The 15,600-nt window shown below is 47.4% G+C and overlaps 1 protein-coding gene across 3 annotated transcripts; it reads left to right on the top strand.

Annotated features, from left to right (window-relative positions):
- Nucleotides 1-3,659: 3,659 nt before the first annotated feature.
- LOC127295823 (uncharacterized) lies at nt 3,660-13,307 on the top strand. 3 transcript variants are annotated; one of them, XM_051325815.2, is made up of 5 exons: nt 3,664-3,861; nt 4,476-4,711; nt 12,059-12,252; nt 12,570-13,014; nt 13,107-13,307. In XM_051325815.2, exons 1-5 carry the CDS (start codon nt 3,755-3,757, stop codon nt 13,151-13,153), a joined length of 1,029 nt encoding a protein of 342 aa, XP_051181775.1. In that variant the 5' UTR covers nt 3,664-3,754; the 3' UTR covers nt 13,154-13,307. The 3 variants fall into 3 exon arrangements, 2 of the variants coding, with proteins under 2 accessions (XP_051181775.1, XP_051181774.1); XR_011743707.1 differs by having other exon boundaries at nt 3,660-3,861; nt 12,109-12,252; nt 12,570-13,307; XM_051325814.2 differs by having other exon boundaries at nt 3,665-3,861; nt 12,570-13,307.
- Nucleotides 13,308-15,600: the final 2,293 nt, after the last annotated feature.

Raw genomic sequence — 15,600 nt, forward strand, 5'->3', positions numbered from 1 at the left:
ACGCATTGATCCCTCTGTGTCGCAAGCGTCGTCGGATAAGGAAGGACGATCGGTGTGGGCAGCTTCTGAATTTATCGGGTCATTATGTTCACTCTTTGGGCTTGTGGGCCCGACAGTGTGAAAGTCAACAGGGATTGAGGAGCCTCTTCCCTCATAAGTATCATTTGGCGAATCACGCAAGTCGCCCGAAACTATGGGGATCTGTCGAAGAAAGGAACCAATGAGAACAGCGGAAATTATGTCGACTAAGAGGAAGCAGCGTAATAAAAGTATAAGGAGAAAAATTACCTCTGACAGTGGATGATCAGCATCGAGAGGAGTGTAGGAAGATATCAATGGAATTGAGTCTTCTTGACTAAAGAGAGTAAGGCGACGGACTTCATCAAGCAGCTCCTTTTCCGACAGTTCAGCAACATTGATCCTGGTCTCATCTTTTGGACCCGTATACAACCACATTGGACGAACTCTTGCCATGACTGGTTGGACCCGACGTTTCAGGAACACCGCCGCTACCTCTGTGCCGGTCATGGTTTGACCATCGGCCTCTTTGATTCGAAGGAATTTGGCGAATAATTCGTCGGCTGCTGCCCTTTCGTCGGGAGAAAGAGTGTTCTTCCAGGAATCTTTCGGCTTAGCCTCAAGGACGTCGGCAAAGCAAGGAAGCTGGGACTCGGTTGTCAAAGAATCTTTGACATAAAACCATTTCATTCTCCATCCTTGCACAGATTCTCTCATTGGGAAACTGAAATAGTTAACCTCCGAGCGAGCCACAAACCCCACGCCTCCAATAATGAAGGATCCGTTGCTACTGCTGTACCTCTTAACATAGAAGATCTTCTTCCACAACCCAAAATGAGGCTCAATGCCCAAAAATGCCTCGCAGAGGGTGATAAACACAACAACGTGAAGGATCGAGTTGGGAGTGAGTTGCCACAGTTGGATTTCATAAGTCCGTAGAAGGCGAAGAAGGAACTCATGGGCAGGAAGCGAAAGACCCCGATATAGGAATGATAGGAACACCACGGTAAAACCAGCAGGGGAATTGGGCCGAGAAATCGCACCTGGAAGTATCACGTTCCCCTCGTCGGGGGAGACTAATCCAAGGCTTCGGGCCCTCTTCTCATCACGTTTCGTGATGGAGGACGCTAGCCAATCTCCTGGCTTGGCTATTGAGCCTGGCGGCGCTGGCGGCGTCGGAGCTGGAGGAGGAGCGTATGAAGAACTCTTCTTTGGAAGGGTGGAGGAAGATTTGGCGGCGGCGCCACCAGTCGTGGAGCTGCCGGCAGCGATAAGGCTCTTCTTCTTCACCATTGTGAGATCTGGGGAAGATTGGAGAAGCGGTGGTGGCGGCGCAACAGTTGCGGAAGGAAGAAGAAGAAAGGCAAAGACAGATGTGGAAGAAGATTAGGGATTTTTCGTCCTTTGGAGATCTTAAGAGGAGGAGAACTGCGTGGGCACGTGTCGGTGATGCCAGTTTATCAAGTGGACCTTTTTCCGACTGATGGTTGCGGGAATCGAGGAGACGCCTTGGTAACTGTGCGAGAAGGAAATTGCTTGAAAATAGGACCAAGACAGAGAGAGAATGGGCCCAGCGGGTCGCGTCTTGTCGGTCAAAATCAAGACGTCGGTAAAACGTCATCAATGACGTCATAAAGAATGATTGAAGCACTCGAAGGAATAAAAAGCTATCGGATGGTGAACTTGAGTCTATGCACAGATTGCGAAGCATCTGCGCTTAGACCCGGGGGCTACTCCCATCGGGAGCGCTGACGCGCACCCGACATATTGAGGACTTGAAGAAAAAGGATGAAGAAAAAGATGATTGCTTAGCTCAAGTCTGCGCCCAGTTGCAAGCACCCGTGCCCAGACTCGGGGGCTACTCCCATCGGGAGCGCTGGACGCGCGCCCGACAAATTTTTTTGCACTCCAGGATCATGCCCGGGGACTTGATTCTGTGTAGGGTAACGTTGTTTTGCCATCGGTAGTTAACCAACAAAAGTTGGGCACGTTGCTCATCATCCATTACAAGCGGAAAATATATCGGATGACCTATGAAGACCTGCAGAAAACTTCGGCAGAGAAGAATACTCGAGTGGTACAACTTGAGTCTACGCACGGATTGCAGGCATCCGTACCTAGACTCGGGGGCTACTCCCATCGGGAGCGCTGACGCGCACCCGACGAAGGAGGACGATGCTGATTCAAGATGAACAAGGACAATCAAGGAGAAGAACATCGAAAGGAAACATGCTTCAGTCTCTACCCGAACAATGTTCGGCTAGACACTCGGGGGCTATTGACGTGGGCATTACCCTTCGGGTAACCGACATTGCCCTATCCTGTATTGATTAATTGGAGGCCCATGAAGACACCTGGAGGCAAGGTGGGCCACCTGGGCGGCGCACCAGAAGAATCCTTGACGGGCAAGACAAGGGAGCAGCCGAACAAGGAAAGATTAGATTCAAAACTGCTGTAAACCTAGCCGTACTCGGTTAGACCTCTTGAGACCTGGCCTCCTATATAAAATCCAGGAGAGGGGCTGCCGAGGGACACAATCAATCTTAGCAGCCTTAGCCACCAAAAGTCTAGAGCTAGGTCGCCGCATCGCTTAGTCTCTCGACGAGATCTCAGCCGAACTATTCGGCACCCCATTGTAACCCATTATCTTCATAATCAAGAACAGACAGGCATGACGTAAGGGTTTTACCTCATCGAGGGCCCCGAACCTGGGTAAATCGCTCTCCCCGCTTGTCTGTGAACCGATGTTTCGTGTCAGCTTGCAGAATTCCGTCAACCCTAAGCCCCAATCGGAGGGCATTGCCGAGGAGTACCCTCGACAGGTGGTGCGATTCCCTTCGCCCTGACCCGGTTCATTTGGAGGGGAAGAGCGGCACCACGGGGAGAAGGAGATGCGCTGCTCGATGGGTCTCCACCCGCGGTAACGACAACACCCCAAATGGTGAACGAGGTCGTTGATTTGCGGACGAGATCCACCGAGGACGACGAGCTCCACCGAGGACGGCAGTCGATTTGGGGACGAGATCCGCCGAGGACGACGAGCTCCGCCGAGGACGGGAGTCGGACGAGGCCGGGAACGGAGAGGGGGTCCGAGCTCGGGCGCTGGCTGTGCAGAACGTGGCGGCGGCGGAAACCGTAGCCTGCCCTGGCTCGGGATGGGGAGGAGGATGGAGCGCGAGGGTGGGGGGGGGACGGTTCGGTTCGACAGAAGACACTAGGCTGATCGGTTTATAAGGGGTGGCATAAATTTTGTAAATATGCTGAAGTATTGAGGTCATTTTCGTCCACGCTAACTCAGGAAGCAGCAAAAAGCTCGGGAAGTAGGTCCGAGGCTGCTTCCGGACTCGCAGCAGTTCGTAGTTCATTTTCTCCCAACGCTTTTTGCCAGCGCTTTTCAATCTCTAGATGTTTGTTTGGGCTTCTGCTTTAGAAACAGAAGCCCAAACAAACACAGCCTTAGCCCGTGACACACACCCCACAGAAATAACCATACAAAGACTGCCGAGCTCTCCTGAAAAAAAAAAAGACTGCCGAGCGGGCCTTACAGGGGTAAAAAGGACATACCGCTAACGCACGGCCTATATTCACTGTGGAAAATCGATCGGACGGCCCAAAAGGGCTAAGCTCCATGGAAACCCCATGGGGTGGCACCGTTCTTCTAGATCCCCCACCCCTGTGCACGTAGCCGCCGTCCAGTCTGAGCAACCAAATTCCGTGAAACTAATAATCAGTGGGGATGCAAAGCCTCTCGCGCTCGATTGTTCGAAGCGTCGGCAGAGTCGCCTCTGCTCAGCCTCGCTGGTGGATTCCATCGTTCGCTCAAAGAGATGCTCCTCTCATGAAGTCAGTATCTCGGCCTATCCAAATCAACATGTTTGATCTTTTTTTCCTGTCTGTTCTTGCATACTTTCGTTTCTTACTTCCAAACTTGTACCATCATAATCATGCACCTTTCTTGGATCGGGATTTCTCCCTTTGTTTTATTGAGATCTGGTCGGAGGACAAGGAAAATAGATCGTTTTTACTTCAATCGACACCCACGCCCTATGAAGAAAAGGGATTTATTTTCTCTTTGTTTTGTGTCAGCTATTTTTTTTTCACTTCGTTGTCAAACCCACCGGCAATTTCCATCTATATGCCAAAGTTACAATCTTTTTTCAATACAATTTCAAAATGCCATAGTACGGCTCAGCTTGTGCTTCTCTGTCGTTATCTAGTTATCTATACTCTGTAGTTTTCTCTTTTTCTTTGTAATATTCGTGCAGCACTCCTGCATGTTTCTCATAAAATAAGGAATTGATATATGTTAGACTTAAATTTCACTATTATGTTGGAATCAGTTTGAAATCGATTTCAGTTTTGCTACTAATAAGTCACCATTTTAATCTGTACTGACATTTCTTATTTGAGCCGGATGATATGGTTGACCTGTTATGTTTATCTTTGCACCCTGGCAGTCAGAAGAAGCAGACTAAGCTGGATTGGCAGCGCCTCTGGTTCTCTTTTGCCACTATAGACCTCATTGATAAAGCAGCGATGAAGAAGGCAGCAGAAGAGAGCAATCCCATTCTAGACGTGAAAAGTGTAACCAAAGATGCATATTACATGCCAATCATTCCGGGGAGCAGCCACGGTGATGCCATTATGAACAATCTAAGGCTTGATTGGGAAATTGATTCTGACCGTACAGAGAGTATGCTATCCGAATCTCCTTTCATATTTTTATTAATTTTATCATTCCTAGGACATTAGGCAGTGAGAATCATATTGTCATAAGTTGCTCAGAATCTTTAGATAACTTTGCTTTATTCTTATTTTTACTAGAGTACATTACAGTTGCCCCTGGCCTTAGATGGTGCTCCCTGAGTTGTCACAACTAGGTTCAACTTTGTGACGAACTATGACTCCCACTATTATTGAAAACCACATGTAAAGATTTTTTTTAACAAGAACAAGTCAGATTGGTGTGGGAGTTTTTAATGAAGATTTTGCATTTGACATATCTATTCTTTGCTAATTTCATCAAGTAGATTAACTAGACAAGCATTCAGTTACTTAAGTGCAATTACACATCATTCCATACATAGGATTGCATTAGTACATCAAAATAACAACATATTGTTCCCACTTTGTACAACATTAGGCTAATGGACATGGTTGCAAATATAAAGACATTCGGTTATAAGGGTTTCCGTCGGCCCGACTCATTTCGGACACGATTTGTGTCCGTTTCGGTCCGTTTGCGTTGGACGCGGACACGAAAATGGCACTTTTTTCTACCTTTCCGTGTGTGTCTGCCCTATCCCTAGCAATAGTACCTATTTTTTGACCACAAAGGCCAGGCCAGTATAGGCCTTGCATTAATGTGAAGAGAAAGAATATAGGTAAGGAGAAAAATAGAGCTAATCAGATCTATCCAACGAATTTTAGAAAATAGTTTTGACACTAGACTCAATAACGTCCGTTGGCAAAGTCATCCTACAGGCTGGACTAATGGGCTATCGTCAAACCTGAGGCTCTAATACCAACTTGTGATGCCCCGGAACCGGTACCATGAGGATTCCAGCGAACCCGCCGAAATCCGCACGATATCGATTCTGAGACGCCCTCCGACACGACGTGCGCGACGAATCACACACGTGATGCTAGAGGAATTAACACGAGCGGTAACATTACACCAAGTTTACAATAGAGCACACAAGATACACATATATTACAACAACGACTCCAATGAGTCAAGATACAAATATACAATACAAAGATCCAAATCATACATAAGATCGAATACGTCCGAGTACGGACAAGATACAAATTGGACTAAGAGTCCTGAAGATAACCAGTGGCGTCCATAACCCTGCCCAGGCCAAGCCGGAAGGGTAACCTTGCTAACGTCGGCATCTTGAACCTGTCCATCGGTTGCCGACAAAAGGGAGGAAACAAAAGAGAAAGAGAAAAGGCGAGAGTAAGTACCAAGGAACGAACTCCGGCACGTACTTAGCGAGACTAGAAATGGCTATGCTCGCCGTATATATATATATATATTCCTGGGGCTATATAGTAGGTTTAGCGGCAGCAAACTATAACCAATAGAGACACGCTACAACATCCGTCTAATCAGAGCAGATAAGAGAGCGCATAAGGTAACAGATAAATAGTACACAAACATAACCCAGCCAAATACACATATCCCCTTCAACAAAGCGAAGAAGCAATGTAAAAGGCACTCCACGGTTGACAATTTTATTATATGTTGGTTGTAGTAATGCTATATTACTACGCAAGTTATTATCAGATTATTAGCAACAAGATAACAGTGTAAGTTGTTCTATGATCAAGCTATAAAATTCCAAGTCGTCCATACCGCGGACACGGCTTATCGATAAGATTGTAACCCTGCAGGGGTGCCCAAATGTGACCACACGCACGCTCAACCCACTTGCGACAGGTGGATATCACGACTCGCACTCTCCTTCACTACAACAATGTCCAAGAAGCCACCTAACTAAGTTAACCCGTATCGAAGTCCGGCCGTGCTCCGAAGCGGACTTAGCTGTTTGCGTCTACGGCTTTCGGATGGAAACAGTGCCCGCAGGGTGAATCCATGTTCAGCAATACGTACCGCGTCTACGAGCGTGCAAGAGACAACGGGGTTACAAGGCACTCACGGCTTCCCCAAAAGTAACATCATATCATCTGACCACAAAGAAACATGCTTGCACGCCCGAGAGAAACAGACAAACATTCAAACTAATTGTGGCCAGTGGTCGAGGGGAGACCCGGTAAGCATACCCACGTGTGGTTAGAGCGCTCAGTCTCGGAACAGATAACAAGAACTCGGGTCCTAGGGGACATTAGCGAGTCAAAGTTCCGATGCTTTCGCAAAGGGGCTCACAGATGCCTCTGCTTACAATTTTAGTTGTTAACAGTTAACTAAAGCATGTGTATCTCCAACAACTGATATAGCATGTGATAACCTCCCAAACAACCCAACATATACCGATAATAGATCGAGATAAACAACAAAGCCTAAACACGCCTACGACTCGCAAGGCTCAAACATCAAGCAACGGCTATGGGTAAGGAATGATACATATATGATTATTATGGTAAACAAGTGGAATAGGACACATGACTCGATAAAGAATCGCAACATAAGGATAGCAGTGCGAGGGAGAGCAAAATATAAAATAGGTGAAAAGAGAGGGCTCGCCTGTGAAAAGCTGAAGAAGCACTTGTCGGAGAACTCGTCGTACCTCACATCAACACTTCGTGATCCTATCCGGGAAGAAGCAAATGCTGGAACAAACAACGGATGCAAGACTTACTACTACGGATAAAGAAGATCCAGCATGATCAAGATGATATGCATGGCATGGCAGATATGATGCGATGCAGCTTATCCAATTAATCGGAGTCGGAACCCCGGACAATCAAATTAGGTTGGAGTTGCATGTCTATTGGCAAAGTTAAGTGGTTGTTAGCATGGCATATCATGGCAGGGGTGATCTACTTCAAATTTAAACGGAGCGGGGAGAACCTTAGTTGGAAATCCGAATTGCTCTGCATACATGTGAGGTGAAAATACACGACTATCGATGAATTACATGTTGCATGATGCAAACAGGTATATGGACAACATATTAAGGTTCCTCTCATTTTTTCTGATCAAAATTGATATAGAACACATTTAATTTGGAGTTACCAATTAAAAGTTATTAACAATTTAGGGTTTTGTTATTTTCAAATAGATAAAAAGACTTTATTTAATTCGAAAAGGACCTGAAAACAAAATACAGTAAGGGGGGAGGACCTCGGGTTGGTTTTGAATACTTCCAGGAGGTTTTCATGGAAATGACGTGGCCAGGGACCGCGGGTTTGGGAAAACAGAAAAGCAGGGGCCTATCTGCATAAGGTACAGATCTAGAGGGGGCGGATTTTTCTCACCGAGCGGATCTTAGCCCGTGAGGCTGGCAGGTGGGTCCCAACGCCATGTCAGCGCCATGCTGGCAAACCTTCCGTGCACGAAGGGATGCCGCGCGCGTCGCAGGTGACGGTGGTCACCGGGGTTCGACGGCGAGCGCGCGAGAGTTCTCGGGCCTCCTAGCAAGCGCGCACGAGCGCACTGGACGCCTCTCGTCGGCGCGGAGCGAGGGGAGGTGGCGCCGCCAGGGGAGGCCATCGGAGGGCGGCCGGCGACGATGACTGCGAAGGGGGGCGTCGGCATCACGGTGAGAGAGCAAAACAGGTGGCAACGAAGGAGGTGAGGATGTCCCGGAGGTAGAGGCAGGTACCAGGAACGCGATGAAGGCCTCGGCGGTAGAGGGGAAGGTCGGAGACGGTCGACATCGTCGAATTTCATCGCCGGAGTCGGAGAAGATTCGGCGAAATTGCCGTTGATTGGGGAAGAAAGGGGACGATTCCTTCGGCACGGAGGATGAGGTTGACGTTGCGCATCTCGTGGTGGTCCCGGCGGGGCTTGGGGAGGTCAGGAACGACGGCGCCATGGCGGCGAAGGTGCGGTGGCGCTCGGTTGTTTCTTCCCTGCCGTGCATCTTCTTCTTGGAGAGGAATAAAGGAAAGGGAAAGAGGAGAGGGGATAAGGACGAGGGTTGGCGTGGTGTGGTGCTGTGTGGTCCAGAAAAGCAGAAGAAAAGGGAGGCTCGCGCGGGGAGGAAGGTGGTCATCGCTGTCTGGGGAGTTCACGGTCCTGGCATGAAGGGGAAAGACGACGAGGTGAGGAGCGTCTCCTCGCTGAATCGGTACGGAGAAGTGGGCTGGGCCAGAGGAGGGTGGAGATGGTGGGCTGCCAGGGGAGAGAGAAAGGAGAGGAGAATGGGCCGGAGGAGAGGTGGGCCAGAGAGAGGGGCCCAGGAGAGGAAGAGAGAGGCCCGGGTTAGGTTAGGTTTTCTTTTTCTGTTTTTGTTTAATAACTTTTGAACTCAAATTATTTTTTGTTTTAAATTGAAACAAGGTGAGGGTGAGATTCAAAAATAGTTTTTCAACATAATTTTATTTGTAATCAAAACAAGCACATCTTTAATCCAATTTAATTGATGAAAAAGGCTGACTTATTAAAAAGGAAAAAGAGAGAAGGGTTATGGTTTGGTTGAAAGAAAAGAAGAGGGGAGGTTCTCATTTTATAACTACATGAGAGGGAAGCACAAGATTTAGGGTTGGAGCTTGGATTGCAAAACAAGAGAGGGAGAGAGAGAACCAAACAAGAGCACATGAACAAGATTTGATGCAAATTTTATAAAATAAAGGGTGGCATGATAAGATGCATATGATGCTTATGCCATGATGATGCACAAAAGGAACAAAGCAACAAAAATCTAATAGGGTACTACCCTGGGCCGTTACAATTAATTAGGGAGGAGAGAGAGGAAAAGATGTTTTTGTTTGGCCAACACGTGGGCCATGCATTAATTAGTGAGGAGAGAGGGGCCAGCCAGGTCACATGCACGCGCATAGTGTCGCGCAGACGCATTCGCGGCGCAAATTTGGTCCCGAAATGCGTTTGCGGGACAGTCCGGTCACTATGCGTCTGGGCTGCGCAGATGCAAACAGACGCTTTTGGTCTGTTTGCGTCGGGCCGCTGGATATGCCCTAACAATGCATTCACATTACCACTTTTGCATCAGTTGGCATGAGTGGTAATCTAACATGAATGAACTTCTCCCCTTGTACCTACAATAAGTATAACAGACTTTATAGGAGCGCTGTATTGTAGTAACAAAAATAATAATTATTACTTCTCTGATGTCCTCTTATTTGTATCGGCTGTGCAATGTTTTCACAGTTGATAGAGTTGACTAATGGGATTAATTGAGCACAACTAAAAGAAATGTTTAGAAAATTTGGTTTTAGGTAAAACAATATAAGTATGCATCTAGTGCCTATCATAGATTAAAAAAAAGTTCAACCTTCTTCTATCGGTGGAGGACTTGGCCGGAGAGTGGATGGCGGTGGAACACCATAGACTAGGCAGCAGGGGGAGTTTGAGCCACGGCGACCCAGGCATCGGGGCGGTCGTCTAGCCTCTGGGAACGGCGGCAACTTGTCTGAATACCCGGATAGAGGTGGTTGGGGGAGGGGAGTTGTACGGCTGACGATGGGGTGTCAGGGGGGGGGGGGGGGGGGGGGCAGCGGTTGGCCTGGAAACAATAGCCGCCATTGGGACAAACGACAGGAGAGAGGATCAGTGACACTTTTCATGTAATTTTTTTAAACCATGAAAACAAGATGCACTGAGATATACTCCTTTGATTTTAGCTAGAGACGCTCGGGAAGCTGCCTTCCACTGTGAAGTATTGGGAAGGAGCAGCTGCGTGGAGTTGCTTAAAATCATGTTAGTTTTGGACATTGGCATTGATCCCAAAGCAACAGTTTGCTATCAATTTGTGCAAGTAAATGTGTATGTATAAGTTACTATGTATTACGAAAAATATTTCATGAAAAATCTAGCGTGTCAATTTAATGTTTTCAGTATTGGTAGTTGTTCTTATTGCGATGATCAAACAATAATTCTTTTGCTAGTGCAAATTCTAAAACTAAACATTTATGAATCGGAGGGAGTATGCCTAGACAATGGATTTCTAAAACTAGACATTATTATCTATATCAGGCTACTCAATTATGCATTTTCAGTTAAACCTTGTAATATCCAAGGGGTATATGGGTCACAAATTTGTAATAAAGACGTGAGGTGCTGAACACTGGGAGACTACCGGCGTTTCTTATGGTGTATATAAATAACATCGTGGAGCGCATGGAAAAGAAATGCAACACTTCCCCTGGGTATACCTAGTTATGCATATTTTTTTTAGGGAAGCATTAGTTTAGGTAAGAACATCATTGTTCACAGGATCTTAATATTATCAACTATTCCAAGACGGGGTTACTAGAGTTAAATGAGTGCAACATGGGTGTTCACCATCACGCAAGCCCATGTATCTGAGGTGGCTGGAGTGGCAGCTAGCTGAGAGTTGCCAGGAGTTTTAGGAGTACTGCAGTAGTACTGTTGCTGAACTAGTGGTCAAACAAGATACATAATTTACTACAAAAGTCAAGGTACGTAAGCGACTTAGAAGTTAACTGGATAAGGAAGTTTGCTACTCTATACGAGAAATGTTTTTTTCACGTGGATAGCACCCTGTTTAGTCTGAACTATTGACCTGCAATTCAAACCTGGGTGGGCGAGCTCACCACTGAGCTCTAGCTACCAAGCCAGCACTTGGTTCTCGTAGGGCCAGAATGGCATCATTAGTTGTTGCAAGTCTACTGAATACCAGCATACCAAGACACCTTTAACTCCTTAGACCACAAGGGCATGAAGGGCACGTAAGGGCATGAACACTTAATTTCAGCTACGAAGACATGGCTACCTAAGGCAGCAACATCATACGACTAGCATTTTCATGGCATACCAACCAAATGGTCACATCTTTTATAGCCACTCTGCCGTTTCACCATGCTAACTTCAGTTATTTCACCCAACTGTAATTACTGACATTTAGTATTTGGACTATCATGAGCTAGTGAGTAACCACACTAAAGTTAAAGCCAAGGAGCCACCCAAAAGAGGCTCACAGAAGTCCCCACTTAGATAATGAATTCGCTAAATGTATATTCATACCAATATAAAATAAGTCTTAGCTAAGATAGGGCACCTTTGATCTGTACTGTTAAAAAATAGTACTATTTCAGTTTCATAATTGTCTTTTCAATGGCTGTGAAAAAGGTTAGACTCTCCCCTGAGTCACTTTTGTTATTATTGCTTTGTTAGTTGGTTAACAATTCAATTTATGTGGGTAAACTATTTTTATGTTGGTATTATCTTCTGCTCATTCCTGAATTCTTGTGGGCATTATTTAGTACTCGTACCCTACCTAAGTAGTCTGGGTATCGGTTAGTATATAGGCAGTAGATTCCCATTGGCAGGTGTTCAATTAAATGTCGCAAGTCATAGTTTACTTTATAATATTCATTCCTCAATTAAATTAACTAACAATTGCGGTATAACATGTGATCTTTGGTGAAGCTCGGTTGGAGCCTGCGCGTGGATACTATATGACATGTGACATGATGCAGATTTTCTCATTGAAGTTGACTAAATCGCCTATCAACAGTGCGTCATTACAGTTATATGGATACATAGCAGCACGGGATGAATTTGATTTAAAGCTTAATTATGTTTTCCGTCGTAGCAGAGATGATCCCATCATTGTGCAGCAGGTGAACATTTATACTTTTCTGCAATCACCGTTATTTACGTGTGTGGATGAAAATGTGAATGAAAATTACGTACTTGCGATGGCATACTACAACCAACTGATCTCCTTCAGTTCATAAATGCTTGGATAGTATTAGAGTAAATGGAATGAAAACCACTCACAGAAGCCAAAGATTTGTGTAAATACTCACTTAATGGGTATTTTAGATCTAATAAAAAGTTCTATGCAAATAAATCTCATATTATTTTGAGTGTTCAGGATTTTAGCTTCGGAAGTTTCTTGTCTTGCTATGAAGTACTAATATCAATAATATTACAGGGCTCTCTGATTGAAATGACCGGACCTAAGAGATGCATCGCATTTTTCAGTGATGTTCTACTAGAGTTTGACATGAGGATCAAGAACGGAGAGAAAGGAGAAGATGATGTACAGCTGATTGATGGAATATTGGAATTTAAAGGACATGTGATGCGGTGGGAACCAGGGGAACTTCGCATTGGTGGCAGTTGTGGTGCAGTTGATATGTGTTTTGCATTAGTTAATAATGCAGTGACGGCCATAGTTGAAGTTATCATATCAGAAGTGAAGAATGGTTTTGATTTATCACTCAGTTCCATTGTTGATGTTGTGAAGGTACCTGAAGAATTTCAGCTTTTTGTTGGCCCTGTCCGTGAATCGTGTGCCTTGAGAAAGTTCGTAATTGCTGTCACAATAGATTCCGTGATGCATTTGAAGTTCATTGCTGGTCACAAAGGCACTAAAGGTAATGTGAGACGCAGTTGTTCCTTCGAAGCTAAGCTAAATGGATACGCTAGACGTCAAATAATGCTTGATTTTGCCTCTATCTCCGTGAAGGTCACTTGGGCGTCGTGGGTTCCTGCACAATCTCCTTAATCGTTTAGTTGTAAACAGTGTCCTGTAATTTTACTTGACAATATATTACTATTACTATTACTACAACATTTAAGGCTGTTGAATACCCAGCCTGGTGAGGGCACTCTCCGCGCACGTAATTTGTACCGTAGGATCTTACTTAAAATTGATCGAGGCCGTCAGTTTCCATTGTTTGTCTCAGATTTTTTTCACTGTGGGTTATCTTTTCACGGTCATTGTAACTGGATCCGGTGTAATCTGGCCCCAACTATCAGTCTCATCCCACCATGAAAGCTTCGTCAAAAAAGTCACCGTTCCTCTGCTTCACGTTCACCTCTGCCCTTCCTTCATTCTCACCTAATCTATCGCGCATCCCCACCGGACGAGAAAATTACAAAAAACCACCACATATCAGGCAGTCGTTTCAAAAAGCAACCACTATTTGAATTTGTTTCAAAAAACCACCACTCTACGGTTAACACATTGCAAGGTGCACTGATTCATGTCTAACAGTGATTTAATGGCCAAACTGACATGTGGGTCCCGCTGCTAGGCTGACGTGGCATGTGCACTTTGCAAAAAAGCCCTTTATACATTATAAATTTTGGGGGACCCACACGTCAGATCCTCTCCTCTCTTTTACAGTTTATTTCTTTCTTTTTTTAATTTCTTTTTCATTTTTTGAGGGACCCACACGGCATATCTTCTCCTCTGTTTTACACTCCCCATCTCCACCTCAGGCGCCCGCGCCGCTCCCCATCGCCGTCGGCGCCGCCACTCCCCATCGCCAGAGCTCGCTCGCCGGCGCCTCCCCTACACCCTGCCGGGGTGCCCCACTCCCGCCGGAGCCCGCCCGCGCCACCCCCCTTCCGGAGCGCTCGCGCTCGCCGGGCGCCTCCGCAACACCCTGCCGGGGTGCCCCACTCCCGTCGGAGCCCGCCCGCGCCACCCCCTGCCGGAGCGCTCGCGCTCGCCGGAGACTGCCAGCGCCTGCCGGAGGCAGCCAAAGGCTCCCCCAATTCATGCCCGCCTGCTACCAGCGGCAAGCCAGCCACAGCTCGTCGCGCCGCCGCCAAGGCTCCGGCGAGAAATTAACGTCGGAGTAAGGCTCTATGTCCTAAGATGATAGCCTGAGGACCATCAACGAGGCTAAGCGCACCTCCCAGGCTTCTCCATAGACTCCGGCGAGTCCTAGAGCGCTACCCCGACGCAGGCCAAGCCGTGGCGCCACCGTCCTTGTCGATCCCGGCAGCCCCCTTGCTCGGATGCCGGCAACAGCGCTCCACACCACCAGTGAGGTATGGTATCCGCGAGAGGATTGGCCGCCTGGGTGTGATCTCCTGGATGAGGTGGGCGGCCGGCGCCCTGGAGCGGGTGAGGGCGAGCTCGGCCGTAGCACGGCTGGGCGATCTCCGGCCGTGGGCGGGCGCAGGTGAGCGTGGTCGACCGCGGGGTACTCCCTCCAGCCATGGCGGCGAGCTCCGGACAGCGCACGAGCAGGCCACGTGACGAGCGGGATGGGGCGGTGCTGGCGAGCTCTCCCCGTTGAGAGAGAAGAAGGAGATGTGGGAGAGAGAAGAGATAGGGATAAAGATGGAACTGACAGTGGACCCAGTGGTAACTTGCAAAAAAGCCCATAATTTAATGTGTGTTCACCAATCTAACTCTGTTGACCGTCATAGCTTGCCACGTCAGCCTGACATCGGGTCTCACCTGTCAGTTTTTCACTTAGACTAACGTTTTAAGGAAATTAGTGCTTTTTGTTACGTGTTACCCGTAGAGTGGTGGTTTTTTGAAACAAAATCGAATAGTGGTTGCTTTTTGAAACGACTGCCTGATATGTGTTGGTTTTTTGTAATTTTCTCCCACCGGACGAACCCTAGCGGCGGCCGCCTTCGACGCTTGCTGCGCGTGTGCCCGGGCCTCGCTGCTGCTGGCACAGCTCTACCCCGGCCTGCACCGTTGCAAGCGCACGCTACACCGTGGGGTTCCAGCCCGACGAGCACGGCGGCGACGTGAAGGTCGTGGCCGAGCTTGCGTCAGAGGAGATCGCCGTGTTGCTCTCGGTGCTGGGCCATGGCGTGGAGAAGTGCATCCCCAAGTTTTTCGGAAGGCATGAAAAGAGGTGGGGAGGAGGGGGTGGATCCCGTGCTACTCCCAGACATCTCGCAGTTGGTGTTGTCCGCTCTCGTGTTTTCCGGCACCCTCCAGGATGACACCAACGTTTGTGGCAGGGAGATTTCTGGTGCTGCTAGGAAGCTGACAGTGCAGGAGTTCACATCGTGGGTGTTCAGCGCTTCAGAGCCAACAAGTCTGCAGTTTGCTAGCAAATGGCAGCCCCTGGTTTGATCTAAAAAGGGCATACCCTGGTTCACATTGTCTCTGCGCCCAGAATTGCTAATGACCACACCATTTGAATTGATTTTGTTGTCTACTATTTCATTGCACTTATGTTGGATCAAATCATTAGAGATTG

The sequence above is a fragment of the Lolium perenne genome, chromosome 4 (assembly GCF_019359855.2).
Source record: "Lolium perenne isolate Kyuss_39 chromosome 4, Kyuss_2.0, whole genome shotgun sequence".
Taxonomy (NCBI): domain Eukaryota; kingdom Viridiplantae; phylum Streptophyta; class Magnoliopsida; order Poales; family Poaceae; genus Lolium; species Lolium perenne.